General features: G+C 37.0%; 2 protein-coding genes across 2 annotated transcripts in view; both read right to left on the bottom strand.

The window, feature by feature from the left end:
* Positions 1 to 1,428, bottom strand: part of LOC145895730 (uncharacterized) — a 66,149-nt gene extending 64,721 nt beyond the window's left edge. The window contains exon 1 of the mRNA XM_082984516.1: positions 1,352 to 1,428. Within this exon, the coding sequence (XP_082840642.1) occupies positions 1,352 to 1,428 (77 nt within the window). The remainder of the gene's footprint in view (positions 1 to 1,351) is intronic.
* A 7,744-nt stretch (positions 1,429 to 9,172) lies between these two features.
* LOC145895729 (uncharacterized) lies at positions 9,173 to 16,066 on the bottom strand. Its single transcript, XM_082984515.1, has 16 exons — positions 15,939 to 16,066; positions 15,077 to 15,421; positions 14,826 to 15,008; positions 14,397 to 14,774; positions 14,027 to 14,197; positions 13,633 to 13,726; positions 13,078 to 13,356; positions 12,562 to 12,693; positions 12,182 to 12,346; positions 11,819 to 12,109; positions 11,414 to 11,594; positions 11,172 to 11,343; positions 10,899 to 11,110; positions 10,553 to 10,842; positions 9,831 to 9,958; positions 9,173 to 9,227 (listed from the first exon to the last, which is right to left on the bottom strand). Exons 2-16 carry the CDS (start codon positions 15,151 to 15,153, stop codon positions 9,173 to 9,175), a joined length of 2,808 nt encoding a protein of 935 aa, XP_082840641.1. The 5' UTR covers positions 15,154 to 15,421; positions 15,939 to 16,066.
* Positions 16,067 to 17,275: the final 1,209 nt, after the last annotated feature.

Genomic DNA, 17,275 nt, shown 5'->3' with positions numbered 1-17,275 from the left:
GCGAGAGAACGTAAGGAAGAAGACAACATATCCGCTGCGTTACACTCCGCCATTATACACTGCATTGATGGATATCTTAGGAACGTAAACAACCGAGTCTTCATTATTTTATCAACTCACTTCCGAATAAACAATAAGTTATGTATTCTCACTTACCAAACAGTTCCACCTGCCCTGTATGTAGTTGGTTGTTGTTCTTGAGCAGTCGTTCTTCACTTCCTCATCCACACTGAAAATATATGACATACAACTAGTGTCGTGCGCGTCATTATTTCACGCAGTGCTCGCAAGTGTTCTGAAATGTGTTAGTTTTGCTACAAGTGTAAGTTGCACTGAATGCAGCTTTGTGATGTTTGCACCCAACAACAGTTATGGGTTTAAGTTTTTTGAATGATGTAAAACCTTTACTTTAGATAATGGCGGAAAAAGTGATTCAACGGAGGCAAAATTTCATCATTATGCGAACAATGAATAATCTCTGTCATTGGAATTTTCTTGTAGCAAAAGCAGTGAACCTGTAACTATTCCCATTGCCTTTTTCAATTAATTTTGTTGCAGAACTTTCCGGTTGAATGCATTTATCCATCTGCGACAAAGGTAATCGCTCAAAAGACGTATGTTCAACATATTGAATATAGGCAGCGTTCAAAAAAGATTATAGATTGACCAAGTCAACAAGACCTCAAATTCCTTGTCCAAGAATTATATTTACGTGACTCGCTGCACAAACTTGGATGCATTCTTAATCCTGCAACTCCTTGGCTCCATGCCATACTCGTTAACATACGTACTTTTGATACCAACGCAAGCGTGATAAAGTGCTTTATGACTAACAGGTCTTCAAAAACTACGCCGGGAATTCCCCACATGTCAATAAAACGTAATTTATCGTGGCAGTTGTTGACCCCTTGGCACGCATTGCTTGTGTTGGTTGCGCAACACGAAGTTCCCACCAATTAAATGTCGATTTTCGCAACGCCACGATTAAACAAATCTTTCTTTACTTACTAATGAATCTTGCCACAATCGATTTTCCCAGATTGACAAAAACATTCGTCACTTTTATCAGGGCAATCAATGACGTCATCACAAACACTTGACTTTGAGATTATCATGGGGTCGTTTGTACATTGGAAACATAACCGATGATTAAATGTGTGTGAACTACGAACATCCCTGTAAAAGAAAAATATTTCATGTCTGATAAAAATACAAGAGCGAAATTGTCATATTACTGCAGCAAAGTACAAACAAAATCGTACTATACATTTTTAAATTTACAATAGGCCTATACTATGAAACAAATACATTCAAACACAAAGTTAACGCATCTGTGTACAAATGTTTTTACCTGGCATCTCCATTCTCCGAGGTGTAACACAAATCAGATTTATCATCACAATCGGCAATGCCGTCCCATAGAAACATTTGCGGAAGATTGCAATTCATGCCATTCCGAACACACTTGAATCCATGTCCATTATTCCAGTGTTGGAAAGCTGGACAGTCATTGCAAGGATCGCCATCACAAACAGTCGAACGTTGCCAGCAAGCTGAATTCGGACACTGGAAGTGGGAGGGGCAGATGTACTCACATGGGGAATTCCCCAGACAATGAGCAAGCTTGTCGCAGATTTCATTTTTTGAGTTACAGAAAATCTTGGTTTGATCCAATGTATTGTAACAGACTTCATTATTGTCGAAACAATTACAACGTGGTTTTGAACTAAATAAAATTAGTAGGTAATTTGCATCAATCAAATAAAAGGTCTTTTCATAACTACCCAAAATACTCTTTATTGTTATTCCTACACTTTCCTACACTGCTGAGGGATATTTCCATTACAACCGCATTCATCACTCATATCAGGGCAATCTATGACGTCATCACAAACACTTGACTTTGAGATGATCATGGGGTCATTTGTACATTGGAAACACAATTGTTCGTTCAAGGATGAAGAAGTACGAATATCTCTGCAATAACACTTTTGTTTATGGATGCAATATTTTACCACAAGCAAGCAGTTATCGCCTTTTTTATTAATATTTATAACATTATAATCTTTAATATAAACAACAAAGCTCATTTGACTAAAACTATATTCATCTTTGCAAGCGTTTCATTGTTTTTCGTTTTCACTGCAATAGGAAGAGTGACGCCCGTAGACACACGAATCCAATGGCGTTGAAAAGAAAACGTGATATATAGCAAGATCAGGAGCACAGAGGGAAAGGGGAGTCTGGGTCAGTGTTTGCATGTACGCATATGCAAAAAAACAATCAAAAACGAAATACCTGACATCTCCATTCTCCGAGGTGTAACACAAATCAGATTTATCATCACAATCGGCAATGCCGTCCCATACAAACATTTGCGGAAGATTGCAATTCATGCCATTCCGAACACACTTGAATCCATGTCCATTATTCCAGTGTTGGAAAGCTGGACAGTCATTGCAAGGATCGCCATCACAAACAGTCGAACGTTTCCAACAAGCTGAATTCGGACACTGGAAGTGGGAGGGGCATCCACCGTCACAAAGTGTTTTTCCTATACATTGGATTATTCCTTTGCAAAACTCTTTCACTCTTAGGGCGCATACTTTGTTTGATTTGTGGACGTCAAACTTGTTATCGCAACTGTAACAATAGTAATGTATCACGTCACAATTCAATAGTTTCGGGAAATTTGTGTTTGTAAATGTTTAAAGTGCATATGACACGTAAAAATAAAACATGTTAATAATCAAACTAAGAGATGTTCATCACTTTAGAACATATTTGGCCAAAAAAGTAGCTTGATACGACGTCTGGTTTCTGTGATACAGCTGATCAAAGTCGCACTTTTCACTTTTGCCGCTGCGAACGAAACCGTGCGAAAGCAAGATATTGTTGCGTGACATCATAGAAGGCGCTTCGGTCGTGCGCGAGTGCTGGTAGCAAGCCTTATGCTTAGGAATGGAAAACATTGTAAAACTCGTTTAGTATAGTATTGCATTAAACAGGGGACAGAAATTAAACAAGTGCAATAAACGGATTTTATGTTAATTTAAGCTGAAGACAGATGGCCGCTGTTCGACCTATTATGTCTTATTTAGTTGTGTAATAATGAAACAGTTACTGGGACAGTGTGTTCTTGTTGTTACAGCATTTATGATCGATAACTTGATACATGAACTTTTGAAAACACGACAGAGAAAAACCGTCAATTTAGCATTGTCGTTTTGTCCATTCACAGCAAAAGATAGAAGTAGGTTAATTGAATTTTGAGGCTGGCAAAGACCGCCGAGAAAAACCGACCAAATTAGCTGTTTATGCAACACAACATTGTTATTCTGTCATAATACCACTTTTTGTCCGACAGTGGCATTGCCTACGAGTTCGCGTCATAAATGATTTATTTACTTCGCCACAATCAACCACTAATGTATTTTTCACAATATAGTTCGTAACTAGAAATGTTGGAATCATCAAATTAAAGTCAACACAAAGGGGAGGTTAAAGTTATCACATCACATCCAAAATGGCGTCATGTAATGTCACTTAGCAATGAAATGCACCATTCCCGTCTTATCGAACTATAGTGTAATGTCGTTTCTGATATACCCTATGGTCTTCCGTTAACTAGGGACAAATAAACCTTTGGTTTGTGACGTCACAATGACGTATTTTTAACATCTGAAAAAAAGGCGCCCTTTAGAATAACAAAACATACAGAGGTTGAAAGTTGATGTGTGAATAACAATACACAACCTACAACCAAAAACTTTACAATAACAAAACATACAGAGGTTGAAAGTTGATGTGTGAATAACAATACACAACCTAAAACCTAAAACTTTACAATGACAAAACATACAGAGGTTGGAAAATACAGATAAGAGCAAAAGGTTGTTGTAGGGCAAAGGAACTCGCTATCACCTATTTGACCTTTTCCAAACTTTTACGTTTACATTCTTTTAAGTCACTTTTCTCACCTCCATTATTTCACCATTCACCCGCTCGATTTAATGTTTTTGTTAATTTAGATTTTAATTCATATAATCGTCTTGAACGCACCAATCACCGCACGTTGATTTCGTATCGCTAGCTCCATCTCATGTGACACCGTTGGGTGTTTCTAAAAGAGTGCCTTTCTTTATTGGCTTTTAGCACGTGTGTTATATTTAGCACGGGATTTGTATATTGGTATTTTGAAGTTGCATGTACAAGGATTTATACAAGAAAGTGGTAAACGTCGTACGGGAACAGGCTTGTGGTTAACGCAGCGTCCTGAGGACCTAGTGAAGCGTAACACCAATATACGCAGCAAGTATTTGCCATTATAAGGCCTTGACCCACAAACTTATACTAAATGCTGCCAACTCGTCACTCCATTGTAACCACAGTGAGTGTTTATGACGTCATAAGAAGTGGATAGCAACGGGGTTACCTGAAAGCACCTGTGTTAAAGGCGTCATGAGCATTTCGAAGGAAGTTATTTTAAGCTTTCAGATATTTGTACATATGTATTACCATAGTAACTGTTTATACAGCATAAGCCGTCGACTTCTAGCGCGAACTTCACGGCTGTCAAGGGGAGAAGTTATGAGAGTATGAATTTGCGAAAGGAGCAGTCTGTGTTTTTGCACGGCAAAAAAAAATTGGCTTAGTTATTCTAACACGTACGTTATGCTAATTTAGCTGACAGTATTGCCATATTTAATAAACTAATTATCAGGACTATTTCAAAAAAGCAATGAGGGACACTTGAGGAATTTGTCGGAAAGTATTAAACATCATTTTTCAAAGGGGACGAACTTAACGAATCCAAAATCCATTTGCACCAAATGTTGAAGAACAAATGCATGCAGAATTGGTGAAGATCTGGATTTTGTCACATTCGCTTAAATGCGGACGGAATCAATAAAATGTTTCGTAATCTTTTTTAGGGAGGTTTTTTACCTTTCGGAAAATCCTGATAATTTAATATCTTAGCTCTTTTTTTGATCTTCAAGTTCCAAGCATTTCTGAACTATAGTCAATTATTGCGTTTATTTCCAAACTTAGGCCCGCGTTCCTTTGCAGTTTAATTCTTTTACATTTTAAATTTCCGTGTTTCATTCACTTTAGCAAAAGCTTAATCGGGGAATTACAAATACATCCATTCCAACAGTGTGAGGTAAACTGAATAAGAAACAATAAGTCAACTCCTGCTGCTACGTCTGAATGATAACATTATAGGCGAGAACCTGAAAGGCCCAGGAGACTTTCACCTTTGTGTTATTTACGTTATTTTAAAAGGATTTTGCAGACTTCGTGACCAGCAACGACTATGAACGCATGCATAGCCTAGGGAGCCTCCAGTGTTCCTTTATGTTAAATGTGTTTTTGTTGCAATGAACTTTTTTCCGAGTGGTCATTCCGCTATCTTCATTTGTATTGAAATATTACAAGAAACAAGATATCTCAACGTGTGGGTTCTTAAAACTACTTGGGTGTTTTTCGCTCGTCCATTACTTCTTGGACAATTCAGCGAACACGAAGGCAGGGAACATATTTAACTGCTTTTACCTCATGTAAGGACTGGTTGAGTTTTCAGGATAAGTGGGAAAGTTGGCCGGTTTCTCATCACTTCCGTCATAGCAAGCGGAGCGACTACCATTATTACAAAACCACTGAGCGTCCACCTCCCACCTCCCATGATCGCAAGTGAACTCTGCACAAATCACATGAAAGTAAATCCATTTGAAATAATTAGTCATCACTTATAAACCCAAGTAAATGATATTAAAAATTTAAACTAAAGAAGCGAAAAACTAAAAAAACTCTTTGTCTTAGAACCCGAGGGCTTTTCTTGCTCTTCACCTAATAATCGTGAAACAGTCCAAGGATGTTTGTGATTTACTCATGTTTTTCTGTAATAACAAACCTACCTATGGGACATCCCCAATACAAAGTGAAATAACAAGAAATATCGCTAGCTGAAGTGCGTCTGCAACCTGTGTTCGTTGTTGCGTGAATGAAACGTGAGATATCCTTAAATTTTTTTTTTTTTTTTGAATTAATCGAATATTCTCTTCGTCCCGCCCAAACTGATGACAAATGCCTCAAGGATCGGTGGAAATTCCTGGTTTAAAGCTGGTGGATTTTGCCCTCGTTCGGCAGACTTGTAACGCACGGTTATTCCCAAGAAATACGAGTCCATTTATGCATCATGATTATTGTTCGTGTCCGCATAGAAATTCTCGTGGAAAATTTATTTGATTTTACTTGTAGAGACCAGGGTCGCAGACCAAAGCTGCAGGATTCAATATTTTTTCACCCGAATTATCTTTGAATAGATAGAGAGAGATTACCATTGGGTCACCCCATACGGTAGCTGAATAAAAAGTAACAACAAAATGCATACTTTGAGCTGATGTGAGTGAGATCAGGATTCCAGCAACAACTACCTTCAACCAATACCTGAAAAAACACAAAGAGTTTGTATCTTACATTGTCATGTTCCTATATTGTCTTTGGTCTCACAAACCTTGCTCCCATGTTTAGTCTGAAGTCAACAAGACGGATCCAACCCTGTCTCAAATTCTCCCACTGATCAACCAACAATTGCAAAACAAATTGTTTTTAATTTACGTAATTATTCACACAGTCAGCTTAAAATAAAATATTCTAACCCTACATCAAAAATATTTGTCAATCCCACAAATTTTTTATGAAAAGATTTAAAACCACTTTCTGTACGTAAGCAATCTTCCAAATGTAAGGTTTGGATTCGATTTCTCAAATATAAATCTCGGCAGCAACCAAACATAGACAGACATTTTTATACAAATTATTTCTATTTTTTGACCACCTGACATTTATAACTGGCATTTCCTAATCCATTTTCTTGCCTACGTCTGGTCAATATTCTGGCAAATTAAGACGTCGTTGTGTCAAATGAGTCATTAGATGCCTTAAAAATTCCCAATCATTACTAACGTTGAAAAGGTTTTCCTCATAATTTGTCAATTAAAGCATTTTTATGTTGGAAACCTCGCTCGTATGCCAGAGTGTTGTAATATTGACACATTGAGACGCACGCATCAAACGCTGCTAAAAACACTCTTGTTCTATCCAACAACTCAATAATTTAAAATAAAAACACAATAATTTTAAAGAGAAAACTTCCGATTGAAGTCAGCTGGTTAACTGGAAAATTAAAGGAAGTCGACATCGGAAACGTTCTGTTTCAAATTATCAACTTCCTATCCTAATAAAATGGTGTCGGTGATTAAAAGACCATGTTCAGTTGAGGGCGGGATTCTAGCAAAACCATGGAATCAATCTTAAAGACAAGCAATGATAATGATGCGTGTGATGCTTGACACTAAAAGTTAACTATGAGTTGGTGATGTTTAAAACTAAGCCAGTTGGGAATGGACAACTTAGACAAAAGGGTTCAGTGTTAATTTCTGTGGTCTCACTCATTACCAAACTTATTGAATTTTCTTTGCTTGTTTGTGACGATTTGTGGTTAAATGGAAGTATGTGATTGTAAGAGGGAATGAAAACGCTGACGTCAAACAACAAACCCTTATGTCGTCATAGTAGGTGTCAATGCATTAGACCTTAAGGGTTTGCCTCTTCATTTATAAAAAAAATGTGATGTAATAGCCGCGATTGTGGTCGCAAGGTGAGCCGTACAAGCGCCGGACAAAACACGCCAGTGACAAACATGATTATCAATTTTAATCATGTTTTTGTACGGCATCGCAGCGTCTTGTCCGTATTATAACATATCCCAAATATAGTACATGTTGGTTTGTGAAGCTGGTAAAACACATACAATCTCATACCCCTGTGTCTATAAGTGGAAGGATTATTTAGTACACACCATGACAAACCCAACAACTCATATATATGTTATGTAGCAACATGTTCATTTAAAGGCATATGGAAAAGAAGCAACCTTCCAAATTAGGGTTTGGATATGTTTTCCAAAATCTAGGCAGCAGCCAAACATAGACAAACACATTTATAAAAATGGCATGGATATTTTAACCACCTGACATTAATAACTGACATTTCCTAATCCATTTCATTGCCCACGTCTGGTCAACATCCTGGCAAAGACGTCGTTGTGACAAATGAGATATCAGATGCAATAAAAATTCCCAATCATTACTAACGTTGAAAAGGTTTTCCTCATAATTTTCAATTAAAGCATTTTTATGTTGGAAATACGAATATCTTAATGGTAATGGAAGCCCACCTCGCTCGTATGCCAGAGTGTTGTAATATTGACATATTGAGACGCACACATCAAACACTGATAAACACACTCGTGTTCTATCCAACAATTCTAAAACACAATAATTTAAAAGGGAACGTATCCGATTGAAGTCAGTTGTTCAACTAGAAAATTATATCAAAAATTTAATTAAAATAATTTATCCTATAGGTTTGTGTGGGCATATTTACGGTCAACTCACCACTAAATTTTCTCAGGATGGAGAAAATTATTTACGGGATTTGTGAACACAATGGCGCAGATTAAACAGTCGGTGAGTGAGTGTTGACTTCTTCCCTTTAAAAGGATGCATCATAATGTTGATAAAATCGTGCAAAATTCAATTTTAACTTTGCCGGAGTCTCAGCTCTGTTTTCACGCAGATTTTTGTTTCAATACTCGATCTCCCTCTTCAACAGCGTGGCAACTAAATTACTGCTCGACATTCAAATACTTCCATCATTATGACGTTGGTCGCGTGAAAGCGACGTATTTCTATTCTAATGTTGCTATTCGCGTGTTAAATTTCTCAGTTTTTGTTTCGTGCAATCCCATTATCGAGCATAAATCCCAACGACAATACGCGATCTCAAGCAGAGGGTTTGACACAATTCACGTGGGATTCCTGACACGATAACCCGTTGTTTTAGCAGTGCCGATGCCATTTATGCTTTTTATATTCGATTAAGTTCTTTAGTGCAAAATTAAAATTCTGTCAACGTTCCTGTTTCCGATAGGTAAAAGCGTTTACTCGTGCGCGAAGAATTGTTTCTCAAGGTATTTGACCAACTTGCCATGGTAATTAATTTACAACAACCGCACCATTAATTTCTTCCTCCTGCATCATCAATTTCTTTCTCCTGCATCATCAATTTCTACCTCCTGCACCATCAATTTCTTCCGTCTGCATCATCAATTTCTTCCTCCTGCGCCATCAATTTTCTCCTCGTTCACCTTCAATTTCTTCCTTGTATAAGAATTCACAAGTTCAAGAATACACACACTTTTCCCTCTCAACACTGTGTTTATTGATAACTACAACAAGTAGCACAAAATATTTGCAGTTGCAGAAAACAAAACAATTGTCAACATTTTCAAAGTTAAATTTTTATAAACAGCATTAACACTGCAACCAATTACTGACCATAGGAAGTTATTTCAATTAAGGACAGTAACAAGGGTTGTTGGGAATAATATTGAAACAACCACAAATATTTGATGCAACGTCAGCAAAGTGATGAAATTATCACTGCAGAGATTTTAGCGTTACTAAAAGTTTGTATTATCTTGACAACAATAAGCTGCACTTGTTCGTCGATGATAACGCACAAAATGCAAAGGGCGAGGTTTATGTACAAGGCGTGTGAGAGGGGGTTTTGAGGGTTGTTTTTTACTTTTTTCGGTGAATTTTGTAGTTGGCAGAATAAATTTCCCTCTGTCGAGAATTTGTATTCCATGAGTTGGTTGCATGGAATGTTTCCCACATCATAATATCATATTATGATTACAAGTAAACGTTGGTCCAGAGACAAAATGTAGTAAGGAAGTCACTGGAAGCAAGGAGAATCACAGCAACATTGTAATGTCCAAAATGATTCTACCCAAGTTGATGTTAGGCGTTCCCACACTCACACATATTAAGAGTGTCCATGTGTGAACGTGGAAGGCGAGTCTGATCAACTCATCGCGTAACTCATGCTATGGTACATAAAATTATGACTCATAAAATACAACATAAAAGCGTGACTGGGCATTAATAGAGACAAGGAAACAACAAACTAGAGTGCGTTCACAAACCAAATTTCACGTATTTTTATTCTTTAGTTTCGGCAGCGCAGATCTGGCGTCAAAGATGTTACTTTGTCCTACTTTTTCAAATACAGATTTTTTCAAATAAAAATGTCATTGAAAATTTGTGTTCACATTACTTTGCCATCACAAACTAAATAGGATTCTACACATGGAAGGTATGCGTGACGTTAAAAACAAGAGTAGTTTTCAAAAATTCGATCTCGGGAAAAAATACTTTGCACAAATTGAATGCAAGGTTTATTTACGGGTCGGTTTCTGCTTCAACCAAATAAAAGTTTTGTCAGTTAACAACCACAATTTCCTGTTGCCCTTCCTGTGGTTGACGTCCGAAAACGGCACGTAGGCCATTCCGGACTCTATCATAAAGCAGTTTCGGGGCGTTGGAGTAGATGAGGGGATTTAGAGAGCTGTTGATGGGGAGCAGGATCATTCGTTGAACGATTTTTTTTTAATTATTTACAAAACAGTTTCTGTTTCGACCACAAAATAGGTTTTCTCTTTCAAAACCACACTTGTCTTTACTTCTTTCGGTAACGGTGGTCTGTAATATTCACGCAAGCCATCCCTGACTCTATCGTAGAACAGTTTAGGGGCATTGGAGTAAATGAGGGGATTAAGAGAGCTGTTGATGGGGAGCAGAATAATTGCTGACACAGCGTACATTTCTCGAGGTAGAGGGATCCCACCAAAGTTCAAAAATGCCATGACAGATATTGGAACCCAGCACAGAAAATCGGTAAATATTAAACGAAGAATTTTCTTTTGCATGTCTAACATAACAACAAAGTAAATGAAAAAATACGTATTTAAATAGAAATGTTCTTGCCTTTGTTTTGCGTTGCCGCCCTTCCATCTTTAGATCTTTCGTTCACTTGCCTAGCACTGGCGATTGACTTCATGTATATCCAAGAATACGTAACCGCCACAAACATGAAAGCCAAGAAGTTGAGAGTAATGATGGCGATTGAATATCCCCATGCCTTGTCTTGGGATGATACGTAAAGCTTGCTTATGCAAACACTGCTACTACTGTAATATCTGCACAAAGTAATCTTGCACTTAGAAAGTAAATGGTAAAATTTTACTGGTGAAAACTAACCCCAAGTATCTAGAAATCTTAAAATTATCACTGTAATCGTAATCCTCAAGGATATCCATGAAATCCATCCAGGAATGAGCATTTTTTACACGCAAGAGGACACTCTTCTGTACTTGGTTGCCAGTAAGGTTGTGTTGGAAAGTTACAAATTGATCCATGAATTTGATCATGCCTGTATACAAGTCGCAAATGCACTTAAACTGTTTAAACATGAACACTATATATGTATTATAATATCTTACTAGAAAAATCGACTGCGACATTGTCGAAAAACGGATTTTCATTCATCCACGCTTTGGTTTCGAACAAATGTTGAAATTGTGTTAATAGAGGAATGAAAGCAATTACAAACGATAACACCCAGGACAGCAAAATGGTTAGTATGACCGTTTTCAACTTGGGTTTAACGGATGCAACAAAAGGCTGCAATAGAAATAACACATTAACTTATTGGCGCGAAAAGCAATAAAATGCGACCAGCATGACTTTTCGTTTTCTTACCCGGACTGACTGAACTTACATTGGCTTGCCTGGACGAAAGGTTTTACCGATGTGCACGACGAGCTTGTTTGGCACAGTTTAAAAAATCCATAGTCGAGAGTTTAAATTACATTTTTGCTATTACCCTAAATACTCATTTTACTCACGTTTTTCACGGCATACAGTCGGAATATTGTCAAAAGAACCATAGTGAAGACAGATGTTTCGCTTGAAAGGAAGACCAATACCCCCATTGTGGTGCAAGTTCCGCTTGATCTCCAAATAAGGTCATTGGCACAATAATTTCCGGAGTATCTGACACCAGCGGCCCCCAGCATGAGCAGATAAACTCCCATGAGTAGATCGGATAGATTTAAAACGAGCAGATGGTTTGCGCGAAATGCTGTTGTTTGTGATTTTGTGGATACCAAAGTTTTGCTTTCTTTTACTATGACAACCTTAAAACCAATGAAATAGCCATGAACGAACTCAAATATAACTAATATCTAACTTAAATTATTTAAAATCACCATATTTCCAAAAATAGCAAGCATCCCCATTATCCACACTATGGCTCGTAGAAGTGGATTTGCAATCAACTCGTATCGTGATGAAAATATGTTTTCGTCAGACATTTTTGTGTTTGTAGGGCACTCGTCTGACCAATCAGAGCAGTCGCCGACTCCATTGAATTTCTGTTGAGAGTAAATGCACTTTGTAGTTTGCAAGAAAAGACAATGTGATGGCATATTTAACAGTATCCAATAAACGAGAATCTAACGGCGACACAATGCAAAAATTCTTTACGATACAAATTTTTGTTTATAAATATGAGTACGAATTACAAAAATTTTTTTAAGCTGCTGACGTGATTGGCGCAACACATTTTCTATCATGTATCTGGACTTACCTTATCTTTTTTGACATACAGTGGATCTTTGTTTTCGCAGTAAAACCTTCCATCATTTGCGCAGTTAATTTCATCTCTTTGATCATCGCAGTTGATTTTGAAATCACAAACGTCCGATTTGTTGACAGAGATCTAATATTTAATTTTAAACACATATATTTTCACAGAGTGTTACGAAAAATTAAACAAAAACTCGCAATTGCTAAAAGCGACGGTAAAACTCTTAATGTGCATTGAGTGTGCTTTTGGATCAATATGTGAGCAACGACAAACAACAGCTAAGATTTTACCGGTGCTCTTGCAAATGATTTTTTCTTTTCATATATATGCTTCATTTCCATGGTAATCATGAGCGCAAAATCAAATGCTATGAATTGATAAAAAAATACAGCTTTGAATAATTAAATACAGACTTAAATGAACTTAAATTTAAGTATTATAATTAAATAAAAGTTATTTCTCAATCAGTTACAATGTTTAAAACTACTCACGACTTTTAACAACGTGAATTTTTACTTTGGCTCCTTTCAATGCTGGACAGTAGAATCTTTTTGAGCAGTTTTCTTCTGGATATTCGTCACTCTCATCTTTGCAATCGATATAACCGTCACAAAGGTTTGATTGAGGTATGTTTAAAAGTCCGTCTTTTGTGTCGCAGTGTTTCCGATGTTTGCAAATTTCAGGAGATTCATCGTGGTCGAAATATTGACGAGCATTATAATTGTAGACCTGATAATTGCAATCGACCTTTCCATCGCACAATAATTTTTTGTCGAAAATCATCGTCCATCCGTCCTGCACAAACACATCAAGTGTAACACATCAACACGATTAGTTACAGATCCAGGAAAGAAGTCGCATTCGATTGTACTTTAAGCGAATACTTATACATGGTAATGTTTATTATACTGCTCTTTCTAGTAATCGGCATTATAACTTATAGCTTTGTTATAGATTTTTATGTCAAATATCCTTTATACTACGATGTGTTTGTGTAAACCTACCGCCGAACGTAAGATTAATTCTGACAAACTGCGTTTTTGCCCATAAACCAATATTTTTTTTACTTACCGCACACGCCCACTCCCCATCTGTGTAATTGGTTGCTGTTGATATTGTTGTTGCCGTTGTTGTTGAACAGTTAATATGCACTTCTTCATCCACACTAAAAAATATTTGAATTGGTTTTAAAATTATTCAATAATTGGACTTGAAATCGAGCCTGGGGGTGGTTTGTCCTTTCGTAAAAATTAAAACGTGACTGTGTTGGAATTTTAACCGAAACTGACTCCAAATTTTTCAAAAATCCAAAAACGGCAATGTCAACCGGCTCCACGATCCAACCAAACAACGTGTTAAACGTGAAAACCTTGGTAGGTGAAGATTTTCAGATATCCAAACAATATTATAACGTATATCAAAAGGCTTTATCGCCTGTCAGCTTAAACCAATACTTTTTACTTACTAATAAAATTTGCCACAATCTCTGATTTTCTCAGATTGACAGAAACATTCGTCGCTTTGGTCGGGGCAGTCGATGACGTCATCACAAACACTTGGTTTTGAGATGATCATGAGGTCATTGATGCATTGGAAGCATAACCCATTGTTGAATGTGTAAGACTTTCGAACGTCTCTGCAATATAATAAACCGATGTTTCTTTGCACTTTTAAACAATTATCATATTTACGCCTCCCGCCTCGTTTTACGGGGAATTAATCTATCTCTTTAAATTTTTGGGTAATCGCAGCTGTATAAAGGAGCCCTCGGCATTGTGTAGCATTTTCTTATGTAAAGGGTTCTTTTTCAACTGAAAACTACTTTTGCAAAATACCTGACATCTTCATTTTCCATGGAATAACACAAATCAGATTTATCGTCACAATCGGCAATGTCGTCCCATAGAAACATCTGCGGAAGATTGCAATTTCTACCATTCCGAACACATTTGAATCCATGTCCGTTGTTCCACTTTTGGAAAGCTGGACAGTCATTGCATGGATCTCTATCACAAACAGTCGAACGTTTCCAACAAGTCGAATTTGGACACTGGAAATGTGAGTTGCAAAAATACTCACATGGAGAATTCCCCGTGCATGGTGCAATTTTCAGGCAGACTTCATCTTTTATAGAGCTACAGGAAATGTTGGTACGCCCCATAGTGTTGTAACAGATTCCATTATTTTCCAACCAATTGCAAAGTTGCGTTGGACTAAACATACACAGAATAATTTTACGTCAAATGACAAAAACATGAAGTTACCCCAAATCAGCTTTATTGTCTTTCTTGCATTGCGGAAGGGATTTTTTAGAGCAATTGCATTCATCACTCATGTCAGGGCAGTCTATGACATCATCACAAACACTTGACCTGGAAATGATCATGGGATCATGTGTGCATTTGAAACACAAACGCTTGTCAAAGAATGAAGAATTACGAATATCTCTGCAACAACGAAATCGTATATTGGGAACGAAATTTTAATTGAAGAACATTGCAGTTTCAAAAAATACCCGGCATCTTCATTTTCGATAGAGTAACACAAATCAGACTTATCATCGCAATCAGCTATCCCGTCCCATAGAAACATCTGCGGAAGATCACAATTTATGCCATTCCGAACACATTTGAAACCATGCCCGTTATTCCATTTTCGGAAATCTGGACAGTCATTGCAAGGGTCGCCATCACAAACAGTCGAGCGTTTCCAACAAGTAGAATTCGGACATTGAAAGTGTGAGGGACAGCCTGCTTCACAAAATACTTCGACAACGCATTGGATTATCCCTTTACAAACTTCCCTTCGTCTGAGAGCGCATACTTTCTTTGTATCTCCCACGTCATGCTTATTGTAGCAACTGCAACAAGAAGCGTTTGCACCGTTTCTAATTTCCTAAACATAAATTGTTTCTCAAACGCCGAAGAAATTGCATTGTTTCTTGTCCGGAGTTCGTAGACCCAATAAAGATTTTGACTGAAGGGGTGACAATTAAACATTTTAAACTCAAATGTTTGCTTTGATTAGCGCTTGATATGCACAGTTCTGTTGTGATATGTCTTCATTGTTGCGTGCTAATAATAACGCGAAATCAACACAAACTTATGATTTTTCTCATTTCCTCATATTCGCTAATAGGTGTGATTAATAGCTGTTCCTAATGTGCCAATAAATAAGGTGTTGGCCACCAAGTGATAACCAAATTCTACGATTATTTTTACTCTTTTTAGCTTGACGAACAGCTGGGATCTAACCAGGGAAGAATTATGTATATTGAAATAGAAAATTCGGAAAAAAAGTCTTTGAGACAGCTTGTTTTACCAGATTTTTTACACACTTTTCATAAATATATTGATATTTTCGTAAAACTTTTACACCTTATGTATGAACCGTTGAAGTTTTCAGGATAGGTGGAAAAGTTAGCCGGTTTCTCATCACTTCCGTCAACGCAATCTACATCACCATCACAAAACCACGAGGCATAAACCTCCTCCCCATTATCGCAAGTGAATTCTGCACAAAACATAATTCAACACGTAATCGATTATGATTAAAGTGTTGTATGTCCACTGGAAACCTAATTCCTAACATGTAGCTGTTAAACCAAAAATCTATTCCCTCAATGATGTATTTTTTTGCATCCCGCCCCAAGCGTTTTTGTAGAGTTCGTAATTCTTTTTCAGAGAAAAGCTATTTTTGTCTTGTAGTGACCTAATGCATATAATTCCTCAAGAAGCCCAGTTTCTATTCAAGTCGTGGTGACAAGTTTAAAACATGCCATGTGGTTTTAAGTGGCAACAAAAAATAATTCAGGTAACAAAGAGATTAATGCCATTGCCATGGAATGTCAACTAGGACATCTAAACTTTAATTAAAGAACTATGCACCGGTAAGGGGTGGCAGTTTGACGGACGATATCACAATATTTCTGTGTTCTTTTTGTTGTATATAAGCTTCCCAGGTGAAAAGCGAAAAATAACACTTATTTTAATATACATTGATTCACAATGAAAATTAACCAATAATTTTGCATTAAAGTTATGCAAAGCGAAATTATTTTATTAGTCAACAGAAACTATTTGCTCTTTGCATTGGCGCTTATTCAATGCACTCAAAACACAACGCTTACTCGGGATAGACTGTGTGGCATCGAGTTTGATGAACAAGAACAAACTTCCAGTGACAACCATCTCAAAGAGATATCTTGTAAAAAAGACACAACCAGTATAAGTGTAATATCAATTATCTTTGAGTCTCGTATAGAATTAAATCAGAATAGAATGAATGACCAAACGCTAGATTGCAACGCAGGCAGCCCTAAGGAAACAGTTTACGCAATCACATGAAATAGCACTTAACAGTTCACATGGGAAACTGGATTTACTTTATAATTTATCTTGGTAATTATCTGGTCGTTGCATTGTTATTGTGCATTTTTCACCTCGTATATTCGTGATTAGGAAACACTCGATAATTGGCAGAGAAAAGAGTTCATACAAGTATACTATGATTGTGGTTTACCTTGTCCTCATTTTTTCTTTTTTTAGTTCGCCTTAAACCTTGTCAACCAACCACCGGTTTCTGCATCACACAGTCAAACAAATTTGCAAGCACTGTTTAACAAAATCCCCACTAAGTGAGCTGGGAAATTTATTCAACTCGTTTCTTTTTGTATTTTTTCAGCTGTTAGCACATTTTTTTCACTTAAACACTT

This window comes from Ascidia mentula, chromosome 3, assembly GCF_947561715.1.
Source record: "Ascidia mentula chromosome 3, kaAscMent1.1, whole genome shotgun sequence".
Classification (NCBI taxonomy): Eukaryota; Metazoa; Chordata; class Ascidiacea; order Phlebobranchia; family Ascidiidae; genus Ascidia; species Ascidia mentula.
This window is presented reverse-complemented; position numbering and strand designations above follow the sequence as displayed.

What these genes read in the sequence shown, in the direction of transcription:
- LOC145895729 (XM_082984515.1), bottom strand. Translation starts at nt 15,153, where the DNA reads ATGTTTCTATGGGACGGGATAGCTGATTGCGATGATAAGTCTGATTTG. An exon ending in ATGGAAAATGAAGATGTCAG is followed by an intron (nt 14,198 to 14,396) that starts GTATTTTGCAAA and finishes ATTATATTGCAG; the next exon opens with AGACGTTCGAAAGTCTTACA. An exon ending in AAGAGAAAACCTATTTTGTG is followed by an intron (nt 9,959 to 10,552) that starts GTCGAAACAGAA and finishes TATGTACCATAG; the next exon opens with CATGAGTTACGCGATGAGTT.